The 23,109-nt window shown below is 42.7% G+C and overlaps 1 protein-coding gene and 1 long non-coding RNA gene across 9 annotated transcripts in view; one reads left to right on the top strand and one right to left on the bottom strand.

Annotated features, from left to right (window-relative positions):
• The window catches only part of mef2cb (myocyte enhancer factor 2cb), a 70,164-nt gene that overhangs the window by 6,418 nt on the left and 40,637 nt on the right, over positions 1 to 23,109 (bottom strand). For 3 of the 8 annotated variants that reach the window (XM_063897101.1, XM_063897106.1, XM_063897102.1), the window contains 3 exons: positions 8,930 to 9,073; positions 5,705 to 5,885; positions 4,894 to 4,941 (listed from right to left, as the gene is read on the bottom strand). In XM_063897101.1, coding sequence (XP_063753171.1) covers positions 4,894 to 4,941; positions 5,705 to 5,885; positions 8,930 to 9,073 — 373 coding nt within the window. Of the gene's footprint in view, positions 1 to 4,893; positions 4,942 to 5,704; positions 5,886 to 8,611; positions 8,750 to 8,929; positions 9,074 to 23,109 lie in introns of all 8 variants that reach the window. The other 5 variants (XM_063897103.1, XM_063897108.1, XM_063897105.1 and 2 more) reach the window with 3 other exon arrangements.
• LOC134873473 (uncharacterized) lies at positions 8,650 to 17,207 on the top strand. Its single transcript, XR_010166960.1, has 3 exons — positions 8,650 to 8,900; positions 14,529 to 14,676; positions 14,799 to 17,207. It is a non-coding gene; the product is annotated as an uncharacterized LOC134873473 (long non-coding RNA).

Here is a 23,109-nt window from a genome sequence, read left to right as displayed (position 1 = left end):
GGTGTGTCATGAAAGTGAAGCAGGTTGGCGGGACATATAGTCAAACAAGTGTATTGTTTTTGCCTTGATGATCACCACTGTTTGCTTGGCAGAAATACAATGAAGGCACCCAGTTAAGAGGACCTCACCACTCCACCTCTGTCACTGTCAGTTAAGGCTACATGTGCCCTGCAACAGCCAGCAAATTGTGTAAAAACATCTAATTATGGCTACCAAGACCACAGAGGGATGGGACCCATCATTTGGCCATCAGAGCTAAACACACGTGTGGTTCTCTGAGACAAAGACCCTGCCTTGGGGTTGCCACCAGATCTGCAGTCCCCTAAATAAGGAGGGCCCAGTGCAGCACCCATTTCCTCCTAACAACCGGTGGGGCGTAATCCCAGTAACATCATTAAAAAAACTAAGAGTAGAGTTTTCTTGCAAGCAACACAGTCTTTGTTTCTAACCCAATCCCACAGGCTGTTTTTTTTCCCTTACTTCTGCTTCCTTCTTCCAAGGGGTAGAACACAGGGCACTGTGTGGACGTTCCCACTTGAAAGTCGGGCAGGAATTATACGTTAGACATAAATGAATTTCCTAATCATATACTCCAGGGGAAAATGAGTCGCAGATGTCTTCCTGGGCAATTTCCCTCGCTGATCTTTGTTTAATTTGAGAGCGAGGTTTTTGTTGTTTGGAAATGAAAAGTCTCAAAAGCTCAATTTGAACAATCTGAAGAGTAAACGACCGCTAGCGGTGAGAGAAAATGAGGCCGTCTGACAGAAAACGAGAAAAACAGTGTGTTACTTCTGGAGTGTGTACATACACACACTAGCAGTCACTCCATCAGTTCCTCTGCTGGCATGTGTGATGTGTGAGAAATACACGTTGATGTTAACAGCACAGACTTTGTCCTTATTGTATATTATGTTTTATAAAATTTGGCATCTCCATGATTCTACATAAGCATCATTTTTGTCAGTGCACATTCGCACAGTGCGATTTGAGACTCTATGAGACATTCTGTATGACTGCTTATGCGCAAGCCATGCATTTGGATGAACATGTGTGTTTTGTATTGGACCCTCTTAGTTCCAGTGTCAATCTCACATTAGCAAAGAGGCAGCTGCCTCTTCAGTTTTCCCGCTCTCTCATTCTCATGGCTGGCCCTTTGTGGAATCGAGTGGGTGCATGTGGAGATAGCTGAATAAGACCTCACACACACATAAAACACACACACACAGCACACATACACACACTTTAGTAAATAACACAGCAGGAAGTACATCAGTGTTTCTGTACAAATGAATACAGATGACTGAGCTATAGAGAGACATTCATACACACTTTGGTCAAGATGACAGACTTCATCTCGGTGACAGTTAATCAGACATCTGTGTATTGCCACCCTGTGAAGAGGGCTGCAGTCCAGTCAATTATCTGCTAGATGACTATGATCATGAGTGGCATAGGCCAGTCCTTAAGCACATCACAAGTAAAATCATTGGCTAATTAAGGAAACGCAGAAAGAACTGTGACTGAAATCTTTTTGTACTGTAGCTTGATCACTCTGATTTTGAAGACAGATGCATTCAATTCAATTCATTTGCTCAAGTATCACAACAGCGGAGGACATATCCAGAGTTAATTTACACTCTGCTCCCCTAATGCCACTTTGCACGGTCGAACTAGCGTCAACCGTTTACAGGAAGTACCAAAATTAAACACAGCACAGCCTGTTTTGCTGCTGCGTAGAAATCACACAGAGATTGACATCAGATCTGAGATTCAGATAAACAGGTTTTTGCTATTTCTGAGGTGCGGAGGGGACATCTGAGGTGAAGATGCCTCAATAGGTGCCATGGTTACAACCAAGCATACTTTGAGTTCCATGTTTTTGACACCCCTAGTCTTCATTCTCTCTCTCTCTCTCTGTCACTGTCACTGTCACACTCACACACACACACACACACACACACACACACACACACACACACACACACACACACACACACACACACACACACACACACACACACACACACACACACACACACACACACACACACACACACACACACACACACGGAGGAGAGGTGTGGTTAAACTCATGTACATTTTACTGTTACTGAACAAATTTCTGATGTCCTGTTGTGGTCTAACAGGCGTGCTCCATTCTATTCCCCATACACACACACTCTTCCGTTGCGGTTTTGCCAAACGTGCATTCAACCCTGAATTCTCCAACTGAACTAAGGTGTCAGGCTCACGCTTACAACTTGTACAGTTGGTGTGAGGTGTTGCCAAGATTGAGACACACATTGTTTGATCTACTGAGCCAGACTTGTTGTCAGTTCTTGTATATATGCTTTTAGCTTGTGTTTCTGAGTTATTTTGATCAGAGATGTCTTAAAGATGTAGCTTGAATGGAACTCATTTGAGGGAGTAATTGGTGTGTGAACAAGGTGAGAGGTGACAAAAGGTTCTTGTTAATTTCTCGCAGTGCTTTGGTGAGCAGAGTGCTGATCGGAGCATAGATGACAGCTGCATAATTGAACAAATGAAGGTGGGAGGTTTTTACAAGCTAGGGCCTTGGTCCAAACTGAGCTCCCTTCATCAGCTCTCTTTTTCTCCCTCACTCACTTTCTGTCTCTTCCCTTCACTTCACACTCTCTTCTAGCCAGTAAAGGAGTTAACAGATTGAACACAGAGTATATAAATGAGCGGACTTGCGCATGCACATATACTTCTCATAATATTTCCATAGAAGACACATGATGACGCAGCCTTGCAGTAACATGCCCCATTTGCAATGGACTGGAATTACCTAGGGACTTTATGTGATTTAGACTTTACCACTATGTCTGGATTTTGCAAAAGATACAAAAAAAGTCTGTTTAATAATTAAATGTACTTGCCAAATCCAAGGATTATCAACAGATATGATTGAAACATAGTCATAGTCTTATGCTGCAATGAAAAGGAACATGGGAAATTGGGTACAGGACATTCAAGTACTGGTCTGGATCATTTTAAAAACGTTTGTGTCTCAACTTGTGAAACAGCCTGAGGCCATTTGCACTATCTCTCAAATGTGGAAAATATGACTCCATGTCGCCATACATTAAAGTTACATGAGCCTGTAGAATTTACCCTTTAAAAACCCATCACATTTCATAATCCCACTTCATCAATGTTATCCCAGAGAAAGGAAAGAAAAAAGGGAATATTTTATGGACATAGATCGTTTATAAAACTTAGTTGTTTACTCAGATGGCCTGTGTTTGGTATACGTTTGTAGCTGTGGAATTATAGCTTCACAAATTGAGGACACTGCAGATTCTCACTTGACTAAGACATAAATTAATTATAAAATCCTTACAGACTACATGAATAGCCCAGGTAATGCTAAATACATGTGTGTTGGGCTTAAAAAGCTGTAATCTTTGCTCCCACATGTCTCTCTTTAGAGACAGTGGACCCATGACTTCTAAGGCACAAAGGAGGTGTTGTGTTTATATGCATGTCTGAACCACACACTCATCCACACTTCTACAGAAACACACACAAAAGGCATCATTCGCTTATGCCACTTGGGCTAGGCCATGTAAGACACTCACACATAACCAGATAGCTACTTGTACAATCATTTTATCAAAACTTACAGTGAGGAGATGAGGAACATTAGAACAGCCTTTGTGGTGCCACAGTGGCTGGGCCACCTCACACTGAGTCACTTAGAGGAACATCATTAAAATGGCTGACCAAGTTCACAGAACACTTCCATCTGTGTTTTCCCAGTGTTTCTTCTTTGCACTCATGCCTCCACCATCAGTGGATATTCATCACTGGGGTTCCCCCCTCCCCACACGATCTTTCTCTCCCCCCTAGATGAGATTTAAGAGAGCTTTGAATGGAATTTTTTAGCTCCCACATGACTCTCTCTCCACGTCGTGTTTTTCGCTGCTGCTGAGCGACGCGCTGCTCTCACAGAGAGCCTCTGTTCCTTCAACGCGGTGACACAAAGGGTACATTTGAAGCATGCTCTGCAGCACGCCGTCGACGGAACACACGCCACAACAAATGGTCCTGTTGTGTGTGTGATGAGCGACCAGACAGAGAAACCAGGCATTGACCCCTTGTGATGAAGCCCTAGAGGCCAGACAAGGCTACCCAGCTGTACCCCTCTGACCCCATCGCTCTCCAATTTTACACTCGGCACTGTACGTAGGCTGTAAAATGTAACCCTTTAATAGGGAGTCTCTTGCCATAAACTTGTGCCTGACATGTCCTTAGGGATGAAAATCCATTGACACACAGAAGCTAACACATAAGATTTCTTACACATGTTCCTTAAACATGGGTTGCTCCACTCTCCCCGGGATCATTATGGCGTGGTGAGCCACTCCAAACATTGAATTAATTTAGTTGCAGACATATGCTAGCATTTATTGAGTATCACGTTTGCATGGGAGCTATGGGTGTTGTCAATTTGAATTTACATCCAAATCCAAGATGTGGTAAATATAAAAACGACGGCTCGTCATATAGAGAAAGAGAGAATCCAGCTCTACATTCAAAAGTCCATCTTTTCTGACTGCACGTCAGTCAATTTGCTGCTTCAGTATTTAGTGCGAGTTTATTTCTGTTTCCACACACTTGTTCTACCATTTTATAGCTGAACCCAGGCAGGATGTGTCACAGCCCCAGCACTAGGCAAACATTCCCAGATGAACTCCACGACCACTAACATCAACACATCATGGACAAAATCTCCACTTGGGTTTGGGTTACTATTAGTCATGCATTTTATGGCCCAGAGTGGGTGAGTGGGTGCCATATGTGTGTGTGGGTGAGTGTATGTGTGTGTGTATTAGCAGACAACTGTGAGCGAGAAGAGGCCATTCTTACCAGCACTGGTGCCTGCGCCAGTGGTGAGGTCAGCACCCATGAGGCCACCTGAAAGATGAAAGAGATAGGAGAGCAAGAGAGAGAAAACCATTAGAGAATAGACACCCACATAACATCCACTAAGCCTTCTGTCTGTTACCTCGCTGGCCTTTCAGAAGCCAACTCAATTTAATCACAATCCACCGTGTGTGCATAGGCTTGTGTTTGTGTGTCACTACATCATATGTGTATGGATACCTGAATTTACACTCCTTCCCACTCAAACAGTTACACTCTAAGCAACTGGACACTGTGAGTGGATACATTAAGCTACCGTCCAAGAAAAATGACACATTATTATTTTTACGCCATGTGAGGTGGAAGAGTGGGAGGGTCGAGAACGTGTGTGGTTTGGTGTGGATGCTATGAGCGCCAAAACTCATATTGAGTTTGTGCTACCGCCTCTAGCATCAAGATGTAATGACAGGGTGAGCGTGTGGGCAGCAGCCTTCAGACCAGAGGGAAAGAAAAAGGACTTTGGACAACAATAACAAACCAACAGGCCTGATTTGCTTATGTCACCAACAACTCAAATCCTATACATAGGCAAAACATCCCATATTTAGAACCTCACACTAAATCAACGAGACTGAGCACGCAATATGTGACTATATACAGTAGATGGGAATTTGAATTAATTTGCTGCCTTAAGGGGGGATATTGTGGGTAGATGTGCTAGTCGATTAGCTCGACAGACAAGGACAAAGATACACAGATGGGATAACAGCGTGTACATGGGTGCATGAGTGCGGGTGATGCCCTTCTGTGTTACCTGCACTGGGGGGTCTGTGTGTAACTCCGGGGGACATGCTGTTTCTCTGTAGGCCATGGTGCGCAAGTGGCAACAGGTTGTGGTTGCCAAGGGAACCACCGGGATGGCTGTAAATGAGATTGTTCTGGTTGCTAACGGGAATGGACACAGACATGTCATAGTTCGATTGGGGCACGGCCTGCTGAGAGAGAGAAAAAAAAAAGAGACAGAGAAAAGTTGGATTAGACTAAGGATACTAATGATTGCAGTGAGTGAAAGTACAACAAGGCTCTCAAGAAAAAAAATGGACACAGGAAGAGAGAAAGAGACATGACAACTAAGAAACACTCCAGGAACACAAAGGAATTTTAAATTGTTTGACTCTCTTCAGTCGAAGCAGTCAAACACAAAAGAGGAAAAGACAGACAGCCAAGTTCAAAAGGACAAAATGGACAACTAACCATAGACACGCATAGATGAATTGTACAGAGAACTACTAAAACAAGGACTAAAAATACGAGAGAGCATGGAATTAGGGGGGAGCACTGAAATTTAAAGGGCAAGCGCCTAGAAAACTCCTCTCAGAGGTACTCATTTGCCCAGGAGATGATGTATGGGTTGGCAATTCTTTGTCACTCAAACATGATCCTGATTTGGTCGTTTTTTTTAATTGCTAGATAATATATATATATATATATAATTATTTATGTTTTTGTTTATTCCTTTTTAAGCCAGGGAAGTCTTTGTGAGATAAATAAATATCTCTTTTAATTCCTGGACAAGACGGCAACATACAGTTTCACCCACAAATTTTTTATGTTGAAAAACGTACAATACCTGAAGACTACAAAATAGTCAAAGACGAGAGTCCTAGGTAAGGAACTCTTGTTTTCCTCTATACAGCTTGTGACAGGTTGTAAAGGCCAAAGGATAACCTAATGAAATATTATGTTGTTGTCACTGCTTTGTATTTGCTGGATTACATTGATGGTTTGTTTAATTTAATCAGAAGGCTATGGTTTACTCTGAGGAAAAAGTTAATGGCACCCCATATATGTGTCTTCCCTTCAGTTAAAAAAAGGCTACACTATTTTTGCTAAAGTAGCTTCAATGCTGGATAACTGAATGCAATTAGGAATCATTTGTTTTACTGTCACATGGACGTATGCTAAGTATTAAAGGGTAGACTGAGATCCGTCAGCAGTCTCATCAGCAACATGAGTAGAGGTAGCCTGTCGGCCCCAGGCGTCTAGTTTGTCATGTTTATTGTGTCACTTGGCAGAAGGGCTTAACCTTGGGAGTGCCCTGGAAGTGGTTGATCCTGCATGTTAGCTTTAGGAAGTAGAAAATAGGGCTCTAAATTATTGCCATGTGTCTCAGAGCCATGGAGGGAGCGCATCGGGGGATCATCAGCCTGGCTTATGTGGAAGTGGGATATGTGCCTTATAGTGCTGCTTCGTCGTCTTCAATTTTCTCCCTTTTGCTAATGTTCTTTCTGCAGGCCAAATATTATTTTATTGCGGGCCTGTGAACGTTTCGCTTTTACTGCAACTTTACAAAGCGCTGGGCTAGCCAAAAGCTATGGAAGGTTTCTTTTATAACCCGTCAAGAGCTGTCTCTGGTTCTGTTTTATTTTCTGAAGACTCTCAGTAATTTCTTCCATCTCAGATTCCTTGCTGGAGATTTTATACCTCATGAATTCCCTAAGCAGTGTTTTCTAAGAGTGGGCGAGCTGTCTCTGTGCACACATTTGCGCGCACACACATCCCTTTGCTGGTTGTAAGGCCCCCATCTGTAAGCTGTCCTTTAACTGGTGCCATCCTTCCTGTTTTCACTCATCTTCCTCCTCTGCCTCTCCCCACAGTCCCCTCAACAGTCCCCTGCAATCCAGGGGCCCAGTGCTTGGCAGCCACCCTGACCACACACTGAACTGCCACTTGTTGTGTGTAGAGTCAAACCCCCCCTCCCCAGCACCCCCCAAACACCAGCACCCCTTCTGTTCCACCCCCATCTCAACCAGCTCCGATCCCAAGCCCACCCTACACCGCCACAGCATCCCAGCTCACTAACCCCTGCCTTGCTTCTAACCACATCTCCCCCTTCTCCCCGCGGCTTAGACACTACTGTTCATCTCTAAATGAGCTACCATGGAATTATCTCTTTCTCTGTAAGTCTAGAGCACTAACCATTCCAATATGGTACTTTCTGAATGAAGGGCAAGCTCAGTTTACATAGAAAGCAGCCTTTATTTTGAGGTTTCAGGCAGCTGGCTACAGATTTGGTTCTTTTGTAAAATCAACACTATATATTTTAAATCCAGCGACTCTCATGTCTTGACACTTCTAAGTCTATTAACAAAGATGCACTTAGGCTATCAAAGACTTTGCCTTAAATTATTTCTGCAATGAGGAGAGATTAATTGAGTTCTGTGAGGTAGGAGATGTGCTTAAGAGTTTTTAAATGTGTGCTTCTGTTTCATCGCCACAATGCGTGTCCTTGTTTTTTCGGTTGACTGAGCGCTGTGTTTTGGTGCAGGAAAAGGAAAAAAGCGCATGCAGACCACACCTCCCCTGAGAGCCAGGCAAGGCATTATGGGTAACAGGTTCAAGGAGGGAACCCAGTAAGGTTAAAATTTGTCATGAGAGAAAGTCTGCAATTACTATAGCAAAATGCCTGCTAGTTATGGTCACAGTTCAGTCAAATTAGAGGACAGTTCCTCAACTGTAATCAAGCAAAATCAAAGGACTGTTATTATTTTTCAATGTAAGTATACAATATCATTTCACTCTAGTCTTACACTCACTCTCACTTTGTATATTTAGTCTAGCAGCAAACATTTGTGGTTAGCTGGGTTAGCTCAACAGTTTCTGGCCAGTCAGCATTTTGTTAGCCTGCTGAGGATGCGGCTAGCGTCAACCCAGTACTTACAGGTATCTTATGAGTTTTAATCATGTGATCAAACTCCTCATTAATCTGTTTGTATTTCTCCTCTGTGCGTGGGGTGAGGATGAGAGCAGACTCGAGCTCCGGGCTTTCGCCGCCTTTGTTCTCCTTCTTGCTTAATGCCTGCCAGGTCCCACAACCACAGAGACGGACGGAGGGAGACACAGATGAAGGGACGGAGAGATGGGGTGGTAGGAACAGATGACAAAAACGAGGAGACGAGGACGAAGCGAGAGAAAGCATAGGGGGGAAAAGGGAGACAGAGGAAAGAAAGGTGAGAGGGGTTTAACAAGAGGTACTTACACAAAGTCTCTGTCTGCTGATCATCAGATCAATGTCCTCGTTTATTTTCCTGTACTTGTCTTCGGACTCGGGGCTGTGGCCGACCGAGTCGTCTGCGTCGGGGTCTGGGCTGTCACAGCCATTTAGGCCCTTCTTTCTCAATGTCTGCAAACAGAGCATTTGCACAAACATAGTTGAAGGGCTTTGGTAAAGAAAAGTGACCCAGGCAAACAGCTTGGTATGGACAAATGCACGTGAACTGTGAGGAGCTACCCTTTAGAATAAACTCTGAGAAATACCAATTAGAGGAATTGTTCGAAAACATTTAAAGATTTATTTAACAGAAGTATTTATTGATTAACAGATTTCAAAAGTACTTTTTGGCTATGAAAATGTTGGTCTGTTCCTGAGACATGTTCTACAAAGACATTCATAATTTTGTCAGGCTTTATTTTAACCTGCATAGACGGTGTAACACGAGGATACATTGGCTGCATTGTCAACAAGAAAACATGCAGCTAAAGATTTAAGACGGCAGAAAGGATTTAATCACATCCAAAAATGAGACATCAAGTAATCAAACTCTTGACCAAATGACAAATCACGGGACCTTTAAACCTCATAATTACACAGGAAAAAGGAAAAGGAATAAATATAAAACATATTTATTAACCATAATCATTGGTGTGTCATGAAATGGAAATAAAATACAGTAAATGTGGAGTTCATTTCTGTGGTATATGTGCTATTAAATGTGGCAGTTTCTGTTTTGGCCACCTGATGGCCACCTGCCCCCATTACAGTGGCCAGAAAACAGCAGACAGCAGAAAGAGCACTCTCCACTCGCTTAGTTCTCTCTCTGAGGGGAAGAGAGACACAGACAAAGAGACGTAAGAGGGAGAGAGAGCGATGGAGCTGCCTCTGTCCTTTTTTAGATATTGTTGACAACCATAACAACAGGGATAAGTTTCAGAGCACATTACTGAGTGTGATCGCACAAGGGTATGTTTGCTTGAGCAAGTAGGCATGTACCAATAGGTGCTCTGTTAATTTGCCTCGTAAAGTGAGAGACAAAGACGAAGCGGAAAAGAAGAAAAGTACAGTAGCTGACAGTTAGAGATCTCATCAAAGGCACCCCCCTCCCCTCCACTACACCCCGCGTTCACTCTCCTCCTCCTCCTCCCCTTCCCTCTCTCCTCCTGGCTTTAATAAAGGGAGATTAGTCTACAGGAGGAATATCACGGGCCTGCTCCTGTCTGTGCAGTCGTCGCTTCACACTGCGCTCTCCTACTTTCATCTGAAGCTCCATATCAGACAGACGTAATTAAATTTACTTTAGCACACCCTGTATTTGATGCTGATCAAGTGTGTGTGTCTCTCTCTGTACATGTATGTGTCTACTGGTGTGTGAGTGTGTGTGTGTGTGTGGGAGGGGAAAGAGGGGAATGAGTCTGTGCATGTGTGCATGTGTGGGTGTGTGAGAGTGGGTGTTAGCGTCAAGAAAAAAGAAAGAGAGACTGAGCAGGAGCAAGGAGGAAGATAGATGCTAAGATAAGTTAATCTCAGTGAACTTCTTCCTCTCATTTGTTTGTCTCCGTCAGTACTCACTCATGGAAGAGATACGAGTGCTAGCTACTCCATCACATCCAGCCGCAGATGTGACAGGGAGCGATCTGCCTGCTTAGAAAACAAATAACAATCCAGTCATCTCTCATGTCAGCACAACAAAGGCCTGTTTTGAGTGTGGTTTTAGTGAACTTAGAGGGCTTCTTTTGTGTGTGTGATAACTGTTTGATTCCTGAGGCGTCTCGTGGCGAGGCAGCTACTGTAAGCGTGTCAACATTTGCTGGCTCTCCTCTTCTCTCTCTGAATCCTCACTTGGCCCCCAGAGTGGAAATCTGGAATTTTGAATTTGAAAGTGTCTCTCACATCTTTGACAGTCTTCAGGAAATCACACCAAACAAATCAACCGAGGCGGTGCAGGAGATCTGACTTCTAACAGACCTTCAGTGAATCAGGCACTCTTGCTCTATCAGAGGTGGATGAGTCAAAAGAACAAAGGGGTTGCAGAGGTTTAGCACGCTGTCTTTTTTGGCAAAGGCGTGAGATGTAAAACTTTTGTTATTTCTTCTGTGCAGTTTCATTCTGGCCTTGGCGATGCATCATATCGAACTGACAAGAGCTGAACCACTGGCCTTTTCTTTTCGCATGAGAATGCATGCAAGAAAACACTTTTCTTCCTACTTGCACAGCTTTCCACCACCTACCCCCGCCAGCACAGAGTGCATGAGGGATTCACTTCCATTCTAGGAAGAATAGCAGTGGGGCATTGCTGGAAGAGGAGAACTAGGACTTGGGTAAAGGTGACATCCAAATGGGGGAACTGAGCTGGTGGTCTGGCAGAGGGTTGGGCAGCGGTTGCGTTAGGTGTTGATTGGGTGCAGGGAGCTTGAGTGTTATATGACTTTGAAGCATGTGGCCCAGGCTTAGCTTACCATCGGGGCTCAGCACATTGAGGGTGCGGTACAAGGACGGTATGCTGCTCATCCCAGTTATTCCCACCTGCTTTAAGACATCACACCTGTTGCCAAAGATTGACACACAACCCAACAACCAATCAGATCTGTTGGAGTGCTCATATAGCCATAGAAGGGCCTCTCCCTCTTGCGCTCTCCACCTCACCACCCTACTGCCCAACTCTCGTCATCCTATATGTTTTCCCCTTCTTTAATAGCCCATTGCTTAATCTGTGCCCTCAATTTCTTGTGTGTCATAGCTCTGCGCCACAAAGCAATCGAATGCTGCTCCAAACAAGGCTTTGAGTCTCTTATGCAGTGACATCATGACTTTATAAAAGAAAACGTCAAAAACAAACATCTCAAAATGACGTAGAGTATAATGATCATTGGAAAATAAGCTGCTACCCTTACATTGAAAGGCCCAGAGAGTATGGGTATGAAGAGCTGGCATGAGAATAAGAGTCTTTGGGGAATATGTTAATAGGATGGGGATTAAACGAAAACACTTTGGTGCAGTTCACGTGCCAATAATTCTTTGAAAAAAATATTGCCACACATTTCAATTCTTTTTTAACACAATTTCACAAGTAACTGGGTTTTTGATATCATAAGGAAATGCTTAGTATTTTATTCCCCAAAAAGTACTGATGTCATACAAGGAAAGCTTGTTTGTTGATCATTAACTAAGTTCAAAGCAATTGTATTGCATTGTTATTGTATTTTTTTTTCCTCTCACTCAAACATCTTTTTTCATTTCTTTTATCTGTCAGTGTAGCTATTAACCTTAAAACTGAGAACCAATTTAAAATATCCTGTACTTTAAAATGATATGTTGTGACTATAAATTAAGCAAACTGTCCATAAGATGGAAAGATTCATTGTGAAATAACAATCTATAAACTACGTATTACAGAGAGGAAAGACTGCAAAGAAATCTGTGTATGCTTGCTCGGCTCAGTGTCTTTCTCTGTGGCCCCTTTGGAGGCTTGCTCCTAATTAAACTCCTTCTTCATGATGCTCCCTCATGAGTTGACTTGTCACAGGGCCTGTGTGAAGCAGGCACAGCATAGACACAGTGTCCTACATATTTAGACACCCGTCTCATCGGTACCCTTCAGCTCTGCACCCTCAGCTAGGCTGGCCTACACTGGGCTGGGCTAATATGGGCTTTAGTACTAATGTTAGCAAGGCAACCTGGGCTGAATTAAGAAAATAAAAGGCTACTTGAAGCAGGAATGAGCTACAAGGGAACTGATTTTTATTGAATATATTGCTTGGTGTTAGTACATCTGTCAAAGATTTGAGTTCTCTGATGTTTTAATTGCAGGAAAAGATCCAGCCTTATACTAATTTCATAGTTTGGGGTGTGGGTAATAACTTCATGTCGCTCTTGAGAAAAACAGTGGAGGGTATTTGGGTGTGAATTCTGGGTGGCCCCAGGGGGTCTGCTAGGGACAGCTGACGCCTGCCCAGAGCCCCTGCCATACCAGGATCCGTCTGCTCGGCATTCTGCCACCCTGCTCACCCTCTCTATCCCTCTATCCATCTTTCTGCCCCCTTCTTTCTGTCTCGTCCTGCTGCTCAGTCTGTCTCTGTCTGCCTGCCACTGTCCTCTTCTCCTAATTTTCTGCAATAATACCACGTCTCAACAGAAGCTGAATCAAAACATTGTTGGCTTGATGGCTACATCTTTCTTTCTGATAGACTCGGGCTAGTGGATGGGTTGTGTTTGGAAAGAACTTTATTGCTGACCATTCCCCTCTGCAGTTATTTTGGCAGTGGCTGAAGGGTACGACACATTCAATATTGTGTTTATGGCTATTGGCGACGGCCAGGCCAGTGAATGTTTCTCAATGTCTTCCACCCAATGGCTGACAGCATCAGTGAAAAAACCCTCAACAAAAACAGCCAGTTTATAATAGCCCTTTATATTTGCCAACATTGTATGGTCTTCAGAATACACATACCATTGTAAGTGAAACCAAGACTTATAAAATAAGACAGTATAGTACTAGAGCACAAAGACTTTCCCCAATAAATGGAGCTTTTATGGTTTTGCAGTATATTGCAGCAGTCGATGGAAAACAAGTTGCTGACAGACAAGCAGAATATAAAAGCATTAATAACGGTGCCACTTATGGTTAATCATGTTTGCTGTGCTGTTAAAGTATAATATAATTGTACTGGAATAAACAGCTTTGCCTGGCAGGGTCTACGTCTCTGTTTGTGACAATGTTAAAAATGGGACATATAAACAGTTTGATTCACTCTGACTGATCAGAATCACTCCTTGAAGATACATCAGTATGCAAATGATACAGACCTGTCTTCATAAGGTGTGATGACTTGTGTAGGTTGAGTGTAACTAAAGAGTGCATCTACATTGGGCACTACAGTCTTTTCAGTAGCTAGTTTAAGACTCAAGACTAAATCACAATGACATTTAAAAGGGTCCCAAATAATATTCAAGAACATGTAATCTAAAGCTTAGGGCTACAATAATAAGATAGACTTTTAAAAAATGTTTATCAGACAACGTGCACAAATCTGAATAGAATATAGATGGGATAACCTTAACAACTATACAGTACCGTACATTTTCTTTGACTGGTCTTTACACTAAATTACAAACCCATTTAAATCATGACTTTCAGTCTGGAAAAAGATGCGCAAAAGACAAAAAGTTTGGAAAACACTGGACATCGGGGAGCTGCCTTGCTTTAGCCTATTAGCAAACTCAATTTTGTCAGGACAGATTGGTTAAGAGCAGTGTGGCTCAGTGTCAGTAGGATTGAGGCAGTCGGGAGAAACATTGTCCCTTTCCATTACAAATGAGAAGATGGAGGTGGTCATGAAGTAGACACGCAGTGTATTAAGACCCCACAGAACCACTGAAGAATAAGCACAGTCAGGGTGGGCTTGCCTGGCGGCAGAGTTTGGGTAGTAGTATGTCTGATATGTGCTCTCATTCGCTTTAATTCTACTTTTATTTCTTTTTCTGTCTGTCTGGCTCAATCTTACTTGCTCTCGTTTTTTGTCTCTCCCCCTCACTCTCTCTGTCTCTCTCTCTCGCTCACTCTTTCTTTCTCTGTGCTTTTCAGCGTGGAGGGAACATCAGAGGGATCAGGCTGGCTTAGCTTATTGGAAACAGATGGCAGACCAAAGGCAAGAAGGCCACAGTTTCATGAAGCGTGGTTTGAACATGCCAGGACCATGTCGAGGGGCATGCCCATGGATGATGGCTACATGGTGTGTGTGAGTGTGTGCATGTGTGTGAGTGAGCATTTGGGAGGGAAATGGTTGATTTTGTAGGTTACTGATCTGAGGAATGGGACCCCCAAATCACAGCCTGTCCCTTTCTTTTTTTTCAGTCATCATCTGTGCATCCCAATGCACTGGTTGAGGCGACGTTTGAAGAACTATGCATCAATGACTTTTCAGTGAATTGGTGGCTTTGAAACCCCTTACTCCTGGTGCCCTGCTGCACTATAATCAGGAATCAAAGGCTGGCGCCTGGGATCCATCATCTCTGGCAAAGTGGTCGTGTGTTCAGTAACGCTGGCTAACTGTGTATGTAATTACTAGCTGTCTAGGGATTACTTGATTGACTAAACATTAAAAAAAGGAGTAAAAAGTAGAGCAAAACATTTGTGAAAATGATTAAGAGTAAATAAGAGACTCTGCAAATTAATGTTCCTTCACATTTCTCCAAACTGTGACATTGTGATGGTGCATGTGCTAAATTCACCATTAAAAAGAGCCCAATGTGGATGAGAGCCCACTAACAGACAGACAGCCTTAGCTAGCCAGTACACGGCACAATACCAGATGGTGCAGTGTTTCCCATATGGAATAGACAAACACTAAGCACATGTCAGAATCCAATACTGTTTGCTCCAGCAGCATCCCAGCCTTGGGAACAAAGTGGTCATTCACACTAGTCAGTGCACTGTATAATTACCCAGATAGACATTATGAGACACAATGCCAGCTCAGTAAAACTGGATAAAGAGGGCACTTATGTCTGTACCCTCAACCTACCCATCTTTCATCCTGTCTGTGCTCCAGTTGCATAATTTGTCTCTCTTCAAATGAGATGAATGGGCACGAGTCTATATATTTCTGATTCAACATAAAAATCAATTCGCTAAGGCTCAATTATGTGTGGAAAATACTCTCATACTTACTTTACATAGACGCACCGCTTTATGAGCTGTTTATTTCAGTTATTCACACATCATTATGTTACTGCACTGTAACATTAACAATAATGCCTTCAATTGAACATTTGAAGTCATTATCAAATAAAAACATTAACATCCTCAGCAAAATCACTTCAGTTCTCTATGCGTAAAACTTGCCATGCTCTATTCCTTCTTTGTCCCCCCGTCAATCGTCACTTATCGTCTTTTGTCTATCTGTCTCTTATCGCGTGGTGCCACAGCAGGAAAAGGGAGCCTGAGGGAGGCCTTGAGTAACAATGTCCAGCCGGTTGACCTCTATAGTGTGACCTTGAGTTTCCACACCCTGTCCAAAGCAGCAATCATGGCATGGGAGGGGCCAGGGGGGAAGCTTAAGGCTGGGCAGGGAATGCCATCTATAAAAATAGCCTTCATTATTCTGAATTTTCCACAAATAGTTTCAAAGAACAAGGCATCATTTCATCTTAATGGCTGGCGTGAATTGTTTTGGGCTGTGTAATGGAAAAGCCTTGCCTTTTGGCAGCATGGCCTCAGAAGTGGCCTGCCTTTTACACCGCTCCACACCACAGGGACCACATATTGGCACATTTCAAACAGTCTATTTATAAAACCTCTTCTTGTTGTTATGTGAATACCTCAGACTTCCGCTTGAGTATATTGACCTTAAAAAACACCTCTGACGAGGATCCAAGTGGTACTTAGTTGCTTGTCTGAGGTTCTGCTTTTCTGGGCAGCGGCCGTCTGATGTGGAATATAATGCTGAGCCTGTAGATCACATACTTTATCAGTCATCTTGCTTTTAGCCAGTCTTAAGAAGTGGAAGAGGCATATAGTCTATAAAATAGGACCTCAGTAAACTTGCTCTCTTTATGTCTGAGGCTGGCGCCGCAGACAGATGTGTTGTCATGTGCCAGCTTGAAAGTTGGAGCAGACGGGTTTGTTTGTGATAGCACTCAGGGATTTTCACTCATAATAGGCAGACTGGCTGATTAAAATGCCCTTAACACTATTGACATAGATAATATAACTTTCCAGAAATGTATTTTCTATTTTATGAAATATTTCATATACAACCAGACAGGAAACCTCTTGTTTGGTAAAATATGGGGGGTAGAAAAAACAAGTGAATTAAATAATAGACTTCTTTATCCAAGGGATCAAATGTTTATAGGCACAGCGTGGTCTCAGATCAATGGTCTTATGCATGTGGTTGCCGAGGGCAAGACTTCATGGTCGGTGCTTGGAAAGGGAGACGGAGGCTGAATGAGTACTCTGACACTTCGCTTACTCACTCCATAGTTTCAAAAACAACCCCCACCCACCCTCTTTCAAACACAAAGAGGGGGGAGTGAAAGAGAGAGAGAGATATTCCATGCCTATTCTTCTACCCTCTCCGAGCAAGGACCGCCAGCTAGGCGACTATTTTTAGCTTCACCACACACTATTTTTAGACCACTACCACTTTTTGAGGCATTTATTAGAAAATAGAGTAGATCAAACAAAAGAGTGATATTGGTGGTTTTTTTATTTTGACCATATAATTATCTAATGTGTATGTTAAAAAGAAAAAAGAAATGTAGCAACTAAATGTGTAAACATGTTTTGCCTTGTGTTTTTTGTCTACGCCCTTTTCTATGCATCCGAACAAACAATTATGTGGAAGCTTCAAGTCCAAACCGAAGAGGTGAGGCGGGTGTAGACGGGAAGAAGAGGAAGACAAAGGCTCGCCTCAGTTTGTGGAATCCACCACACTTTGAACACCGGAAAGAGGTTTTACATACATATAATATGTTGTAGCTTGTTTATAGTTTCTACCAACCTTAAAGCTTATTTGTAACTTTGTAAAGGACTTTAAGGGCCAACTTTACCATTATTGTTAACACTGTAAATATAAAGTATGAGCTAAAAGTAGAGGTGTGGGAAAAGTTGCAAACAGTTATCCGATTTCTGTTGCCCAGTCTTCCACACGTAATTCTCAACCTCTTGTATTAACTCACATCTTTCATTTTTTAAGATGTGCTGTGTAGTCTACACAGACTGTCATCAGAGTCTTTGTTTTAACAAACTGATACTGTTAGCTTTCCAATGTCACAAGGTTAATTTACTTAGCCAGTCAAAGCAGCTTCAGACCTTAATTCTCAGCTCACGGGGAAAAACAAGCCATGTTGCTGATCTCTATGTCGCCAGTAAACACTGAGGCACTGTGATCTCTGTGACTGCCCCACCCCTTACCTTCAAGTTACACCACATGAAACATGAAAACCTCAAAATGACTCTCCACAAAATTACTATGGACAACTGTTAGGCAGGAGATATGACCTGACGCCCTTATTTCTTTTGGATGCTGACACATGTTAAAGTCGTACAGGATAAATTAGTGAAGGCAGTCAGGCCAGAGTAATTATACAGGGTTTGAGAGCCATGAGAAGAAGTCATTCAGTGGAGTGATCAACACAGAAAACTCCTTAAGGCTAATGTTCTCCATGCTTGTTTAGAAACCAAATAAGCATACAGAATAGCACACATGCTGGAAAATATTTTCACAAGAGCATGGCAGAGCATGAACACACTGGTACTTCAGAGAAGGAAATCACATGTTGTGTTGGCTTGCGGGAATATTATGAGAAAGCAGAGGAAAAAGGGTTTAAATTAATAAAGAACTTAATTTTAAAGGTAAATGACAGTGAAACAAGCCAAAATAATATCAGCAGTATTATTAGTATTATTATAGTATTATATTATTAATGTGTGGAAATGATGTTGTATTACCAATTGAAGCACTGTTCAAGGCATGAAGTGAGCCAGGGATGTGCTACATTACTCGTTTTCTTTCTGCCATCTCCCAGACATACCTGCTTGATTTATTTTCTCTTTATGTTTTATCATTTTCACCCCGAACCCCCACCCCTCCTTTCTCTTTCTCTACCACCCTTCCTCCCTCCCTCCCTCCCTCCAGTGGACTGTCACTGGGCTGAAATCACACCTGTGCTTCTCACACATCTCAGCACACGGGTGAAACATACGCAGGGTGAAACATGGTGAGGGAGCTTTGCTGAATCTCATTAGCCAAGCGGGTAGTCATTAACAGAATGACCTTTGGAAATAATTACCAGCCTTCCACCCTCCATCCCTCTTTCCCTCCCTCCTTTTCTTACACTCATCCATCCCTCTGTCCCTCCCCTTCCCCTTCTCATTCAATAGTTCCTTCTAGGTGAGGGCAGAGGAAAAGAAGGAGAAAAGAAGGGAGAGAAATTAGTTGAGGATGGGTGGTGAGGCAGGTCCCTGCTGCTGCTGTTTAAGATTACAGGGTGAGCTGAACTTTTAGATTAGGTTAATCTGCTGGAAATGGGATTGGCCGACAGCCTTTCCTCTGGCAGGTAGGCAGGTCAGCCCAGAACCAAGAGGCATGTGCCATTCCATGTGATACTTGAGCCAAAGTGTGCTTTGTGGCTGAGGTCATCACAATGCCGTTGGCTCTGCAGGGTTCAAGCAAATTGTCACCGTGCATGTACACACACATACACCCATGCAGTGCAGTCTTTGCAAACACAAATTTACAAAAGCCAAACACCCTTTCTTTGTGTGAAAATTAGCAAAATAGCTTATTTGCACATACACTACAAAGGAATGGATTAATAGCACACGTATATCGCGGCGTTGAGGGGATATCGTTTTTTCATACCTCAGTTACTAACCCTTTGGTCATTTCAAAAACCTGTGTTCTTTGTTTCAACAGAGAGGAAAACAAACACATGGTGGAACAGGGATTTGGCACAGCCCAAGTGTGTTGTTGGATTTGGGGCAATCACAGCAAGAACCAGCCAATACCGCTTAGGTCTGGGGCCTGGGGTTGATCTGAAATCATGGGGAGGGGAAAGAAAGGACTCTTTCATGTGCTATTGCAATTAACAAGCCCGTTCCCGCATAATAAATCACCAATAAGAGCTGAAAGTGATTGTTCTTAAGCCGGGAGAAAAGAGGAAAAAGGAGAGATGGATCTGTTCCCTTGTCATTTCCCAACACGGATCCCCATTTCTCATCTAATGCTGTTCGCATGTCCAGGAAACTGGCCTGGCAGACAGCAAGTATAGGAAATCTATCTGCGTGTTTGACTGTTTTATCTGGAGCCAGACTCAGAGTGTACTGTAGACCTGCCAGGACGACACATTTGGAACCTGCTTTGACATCAGACGATGGGAGGATCCACCTCTGTGTTTGCTTTCATCCGGTTAGGAGAACCAAGATGAGCTTACAACTCTCTTTGAACAATTAGCTTTAATTAAGTGGACATCCCCACTATGTACCAGCTGAGAAGCTTGTGTACTACATGTTTTATTAAAATCTCTTGGGGGAATCTCTGCAAATTGAGATATTACTGTAACCTGCATGGCAATACATGTTTGTGGTTTAATAAAATCATTTAAACATACATTTTTTTGGATTGCTGTCACTGTTCTAATGTTATTGCTAAGAATTTCTGGATGTCATACATTGAGAGGATAATAAATCTAATGTCAATTTGATGGTTTTGTTGAAAAAAAGATGGTTTTCTTTTGTTTTACCACTGTCTCGGAGAAAGGTTGGCTTTGGTTTCTTCGGCTTTTGCTTCCACAGATATTTATGGAAGTGTCATTCCCAACTGAGACTGTTTCAACTGAGTCATCAAGACCTTTTTACCTCTCTCTCTCTCTTTCTCTTTCATTCCTCCACAATCTGTCTCTTACATACATCAACCTGTTGAACCATGCTTGGATCCAACCTAATGCAAAACAATCTAAAAGATTGTGTATGTTCAATGAGAAACTAGAGGAAAAAAAGAATTGGAAAAAAAACGAGGGAGTGATAGAAAAAAGGCCTCAAGCCTCTTGTAAACATGCTGTAGCTAGAGAGGCTGTGCAACGCTCTCAGTGCCACTCTCTCAACAACGCTAATTATCAACCAAAGACATGCTAATTACATAGAGCTTTATTGCTAATGTAGCAGGCCTCTATGCCAGCCGCCCACACTCTGAGCTCCGCTCCCCTACCTCTGCCTCTCCTCCCACTACACCTTCAGGCACAGCAGCAACAGAGGGAGAGAGATGCATGCAGTTTGTATACTTCTAAGACATGAGCTTTCCTACAAATTGAAAATTAAATTTGTCACAGACAGATGTCATATCTAAAGCTTAATTGCTACTCTATCTACACCCCTAAATCCAGCCGTCCATGTTGTTCTTGACCTCCTCCTCATCATCCTGCCATCTCAACAGGAAGTCCGCTTCGCTCCTGCCTCCCCCTAAACTCAACAACCCACCCACGTTCGTGCACCTGTGACGTAGCCTAGCAGCGGCACACAAGGCTCGGCAGGAGGCATCCAGCCCCCCTTTTCCCCTAGCTCGCCCTCCCTCTCCACACAACCGCCTCCCACCCATGCTAAACGTGCTAGTGTCAGCCCTGTGGCCAATCCCGTTAGCACGCCGCTGCTAAGGCTGAAGGCCTCTTCAGATCGATTTCTCCCGCTGTGACTCGCTCAGAGTCCTCCAGGGATCACAGTGTAGGTAGTGCTCCACAGCACTCTCTCTCCCACTAGGCTCTTTAGCGTCTTCCCCTGACACGGCTGTTTACACGTTAGCCATCCTCTGCTCTCTAATGGAGACACAGTTAAAGAGAGAGCTTCAAAGCAGGGAACTCTCGTCACAGGCACTTGCTGAAACATGTAATGACTCTCTTCATGGGTTCAGCTAGGGCACGGTAATACACTGACTATAGTGACTGAAGGGTAGGCGCATAAAGGATATCAGTACTTACCGGGACTCTAGAGATATGAGTGGATGCTAAATGGGTTAACGTAAATGGTATAATGCATAGAGGATTATTTCCTATCCCTTCTTGTGTAATGAGATTAATTTTCAAAAACTGTGGCAGTTCATTTAGATTTCTAATAAGACTCAAACTAAGCTTTGGGGAAACAGCATAGATGTAAACAGCTTTACTAATTGTATTGTATTAAAGAGTTGCAAAATATATTATAACTATGAAAAAAAAGAGATTGGTGTTTTAAAGCTTACAAAGTTTTAGCCTCAGCCACATAACAATTCAAAAACACTCAATAAGATGAGTATAGGAAGTAAATTAAAGCATACACTTCATTATAAACAAGAATATAAGCTGTCATGCTGTCTCTAGTGGATTTATTTGTGTTTCTAACAGCAGTCCACATTAATGCACCTAGTCGATTCTCTTTGTTACTGTCATTAAGGTTAGCCATGTGTTGAGTGCTGTATCCCTTGATGTATGAGCCACATTTACCCAGTACATATTTGACTGCACCAAATTGAAATGGTGATGGAAAAAAAGCAATAACAACAACAGCAGGCAACGTGTATTTATGCTGTGTTTTAACCTCCCAACATGATATGAAGGAAAGGTAATTATATAAGGATGACAACGACGTAAGGCGAAATCCCTTGTAAAACCAAATACATTTAGTATGAATATAGTAATTCAGAAGGTTTGTATTCAGGTGCAGAGTGCCATCTGGAATGGCAGGACGGTTCCCGGTGGGCTTGTCCACCCGTGGGCGGGCGACAAGCCCAGCAACACCCATATGAAAAGATAAAAACATGTCTCATGCTGTTTGATCCTGTGTCAGATTGGCCAACCAGCTCCATAGGTGTGCATCTTTTACAAGGGTATAATGTATACCCTTATAAAACATAATTTACAACAATTTTCTTTTCAGTTTTTTTAAATCCTAAGCTACGGATTGCGGACTAATGTGTTGTGCATTAATTGTGATCATGTCAATGTAACATAAACAATATGTCGCAATCAGGTGCCTGCTGAATCACCAATTAAGCATACATTGACAGAAAACAAGGAGTAGATATAGATAGCTCTGAAATTTTATATATATTATTATTTGTTATTTTTAACCTTAAATACTGTAAAAAAAAAAGGAAAAATGTATATGTAATGTCAGGGAAGAAGGAATTAAAAATGTAATTTGGATTTTCAAATTACATTACAAGCTGCTTTAAAGAATTCATGCAACAAGCAGACAAGGAATATTTATTTAACATTAGTTTTGTGGGACAGGTTCAGATAAGCAGCACGTTGAGAGTGCAAGAGAAAGGGATAAACTCTGCATGATGCATTCATGCATGTGTGTGTGGCCCATAGGGTTTGTCAGAGCGACAGTGTGAATGTTGCATAACAGGTTCACGTTGAGAGCTTAAGGATCCTGGAGGGGGTCAGTGTCATTTCCTGCTTTATCTACTTGCCTACTGGCTGGTCTTACGGCGCTGTTTAACATCACCTTGAGCCACACTAACAACATGTGTCCAAAAGCTACAAGACACCAAGGGCAGGGGCTGCTCATTTTTCACCACAGGGGACAGCCTAAGAGGTCCATATGAAGGATAGGCTACCACTTCTTTTTGGTCTTTTGGACATTTAAATTACCACATTTTTTCTAAATTTATTTTATAGGCCTACTG

Source organism: Eleginops maclovinus, chromosome 12, assembly GCF_036324505.1.
Source record: "Eleginops maclovinus isolate JMC-PN-2008 ecotype Puerto Natales chromosome 12, JC_Emac_rtc_rv5, whole genome shotgun sequence".
Lineage (NCBI taxonomy): Eukaryota > Metazoa > Chordata > Actinopteri > Perciformes > Eleginopidae > Eleginops > Eleginops maclovinus.
The sequence above is the reverse complement of the archived record's forward strand: the minus strand, read 5'-3'. Positions and strand labels throughout refer to the sequence as shown.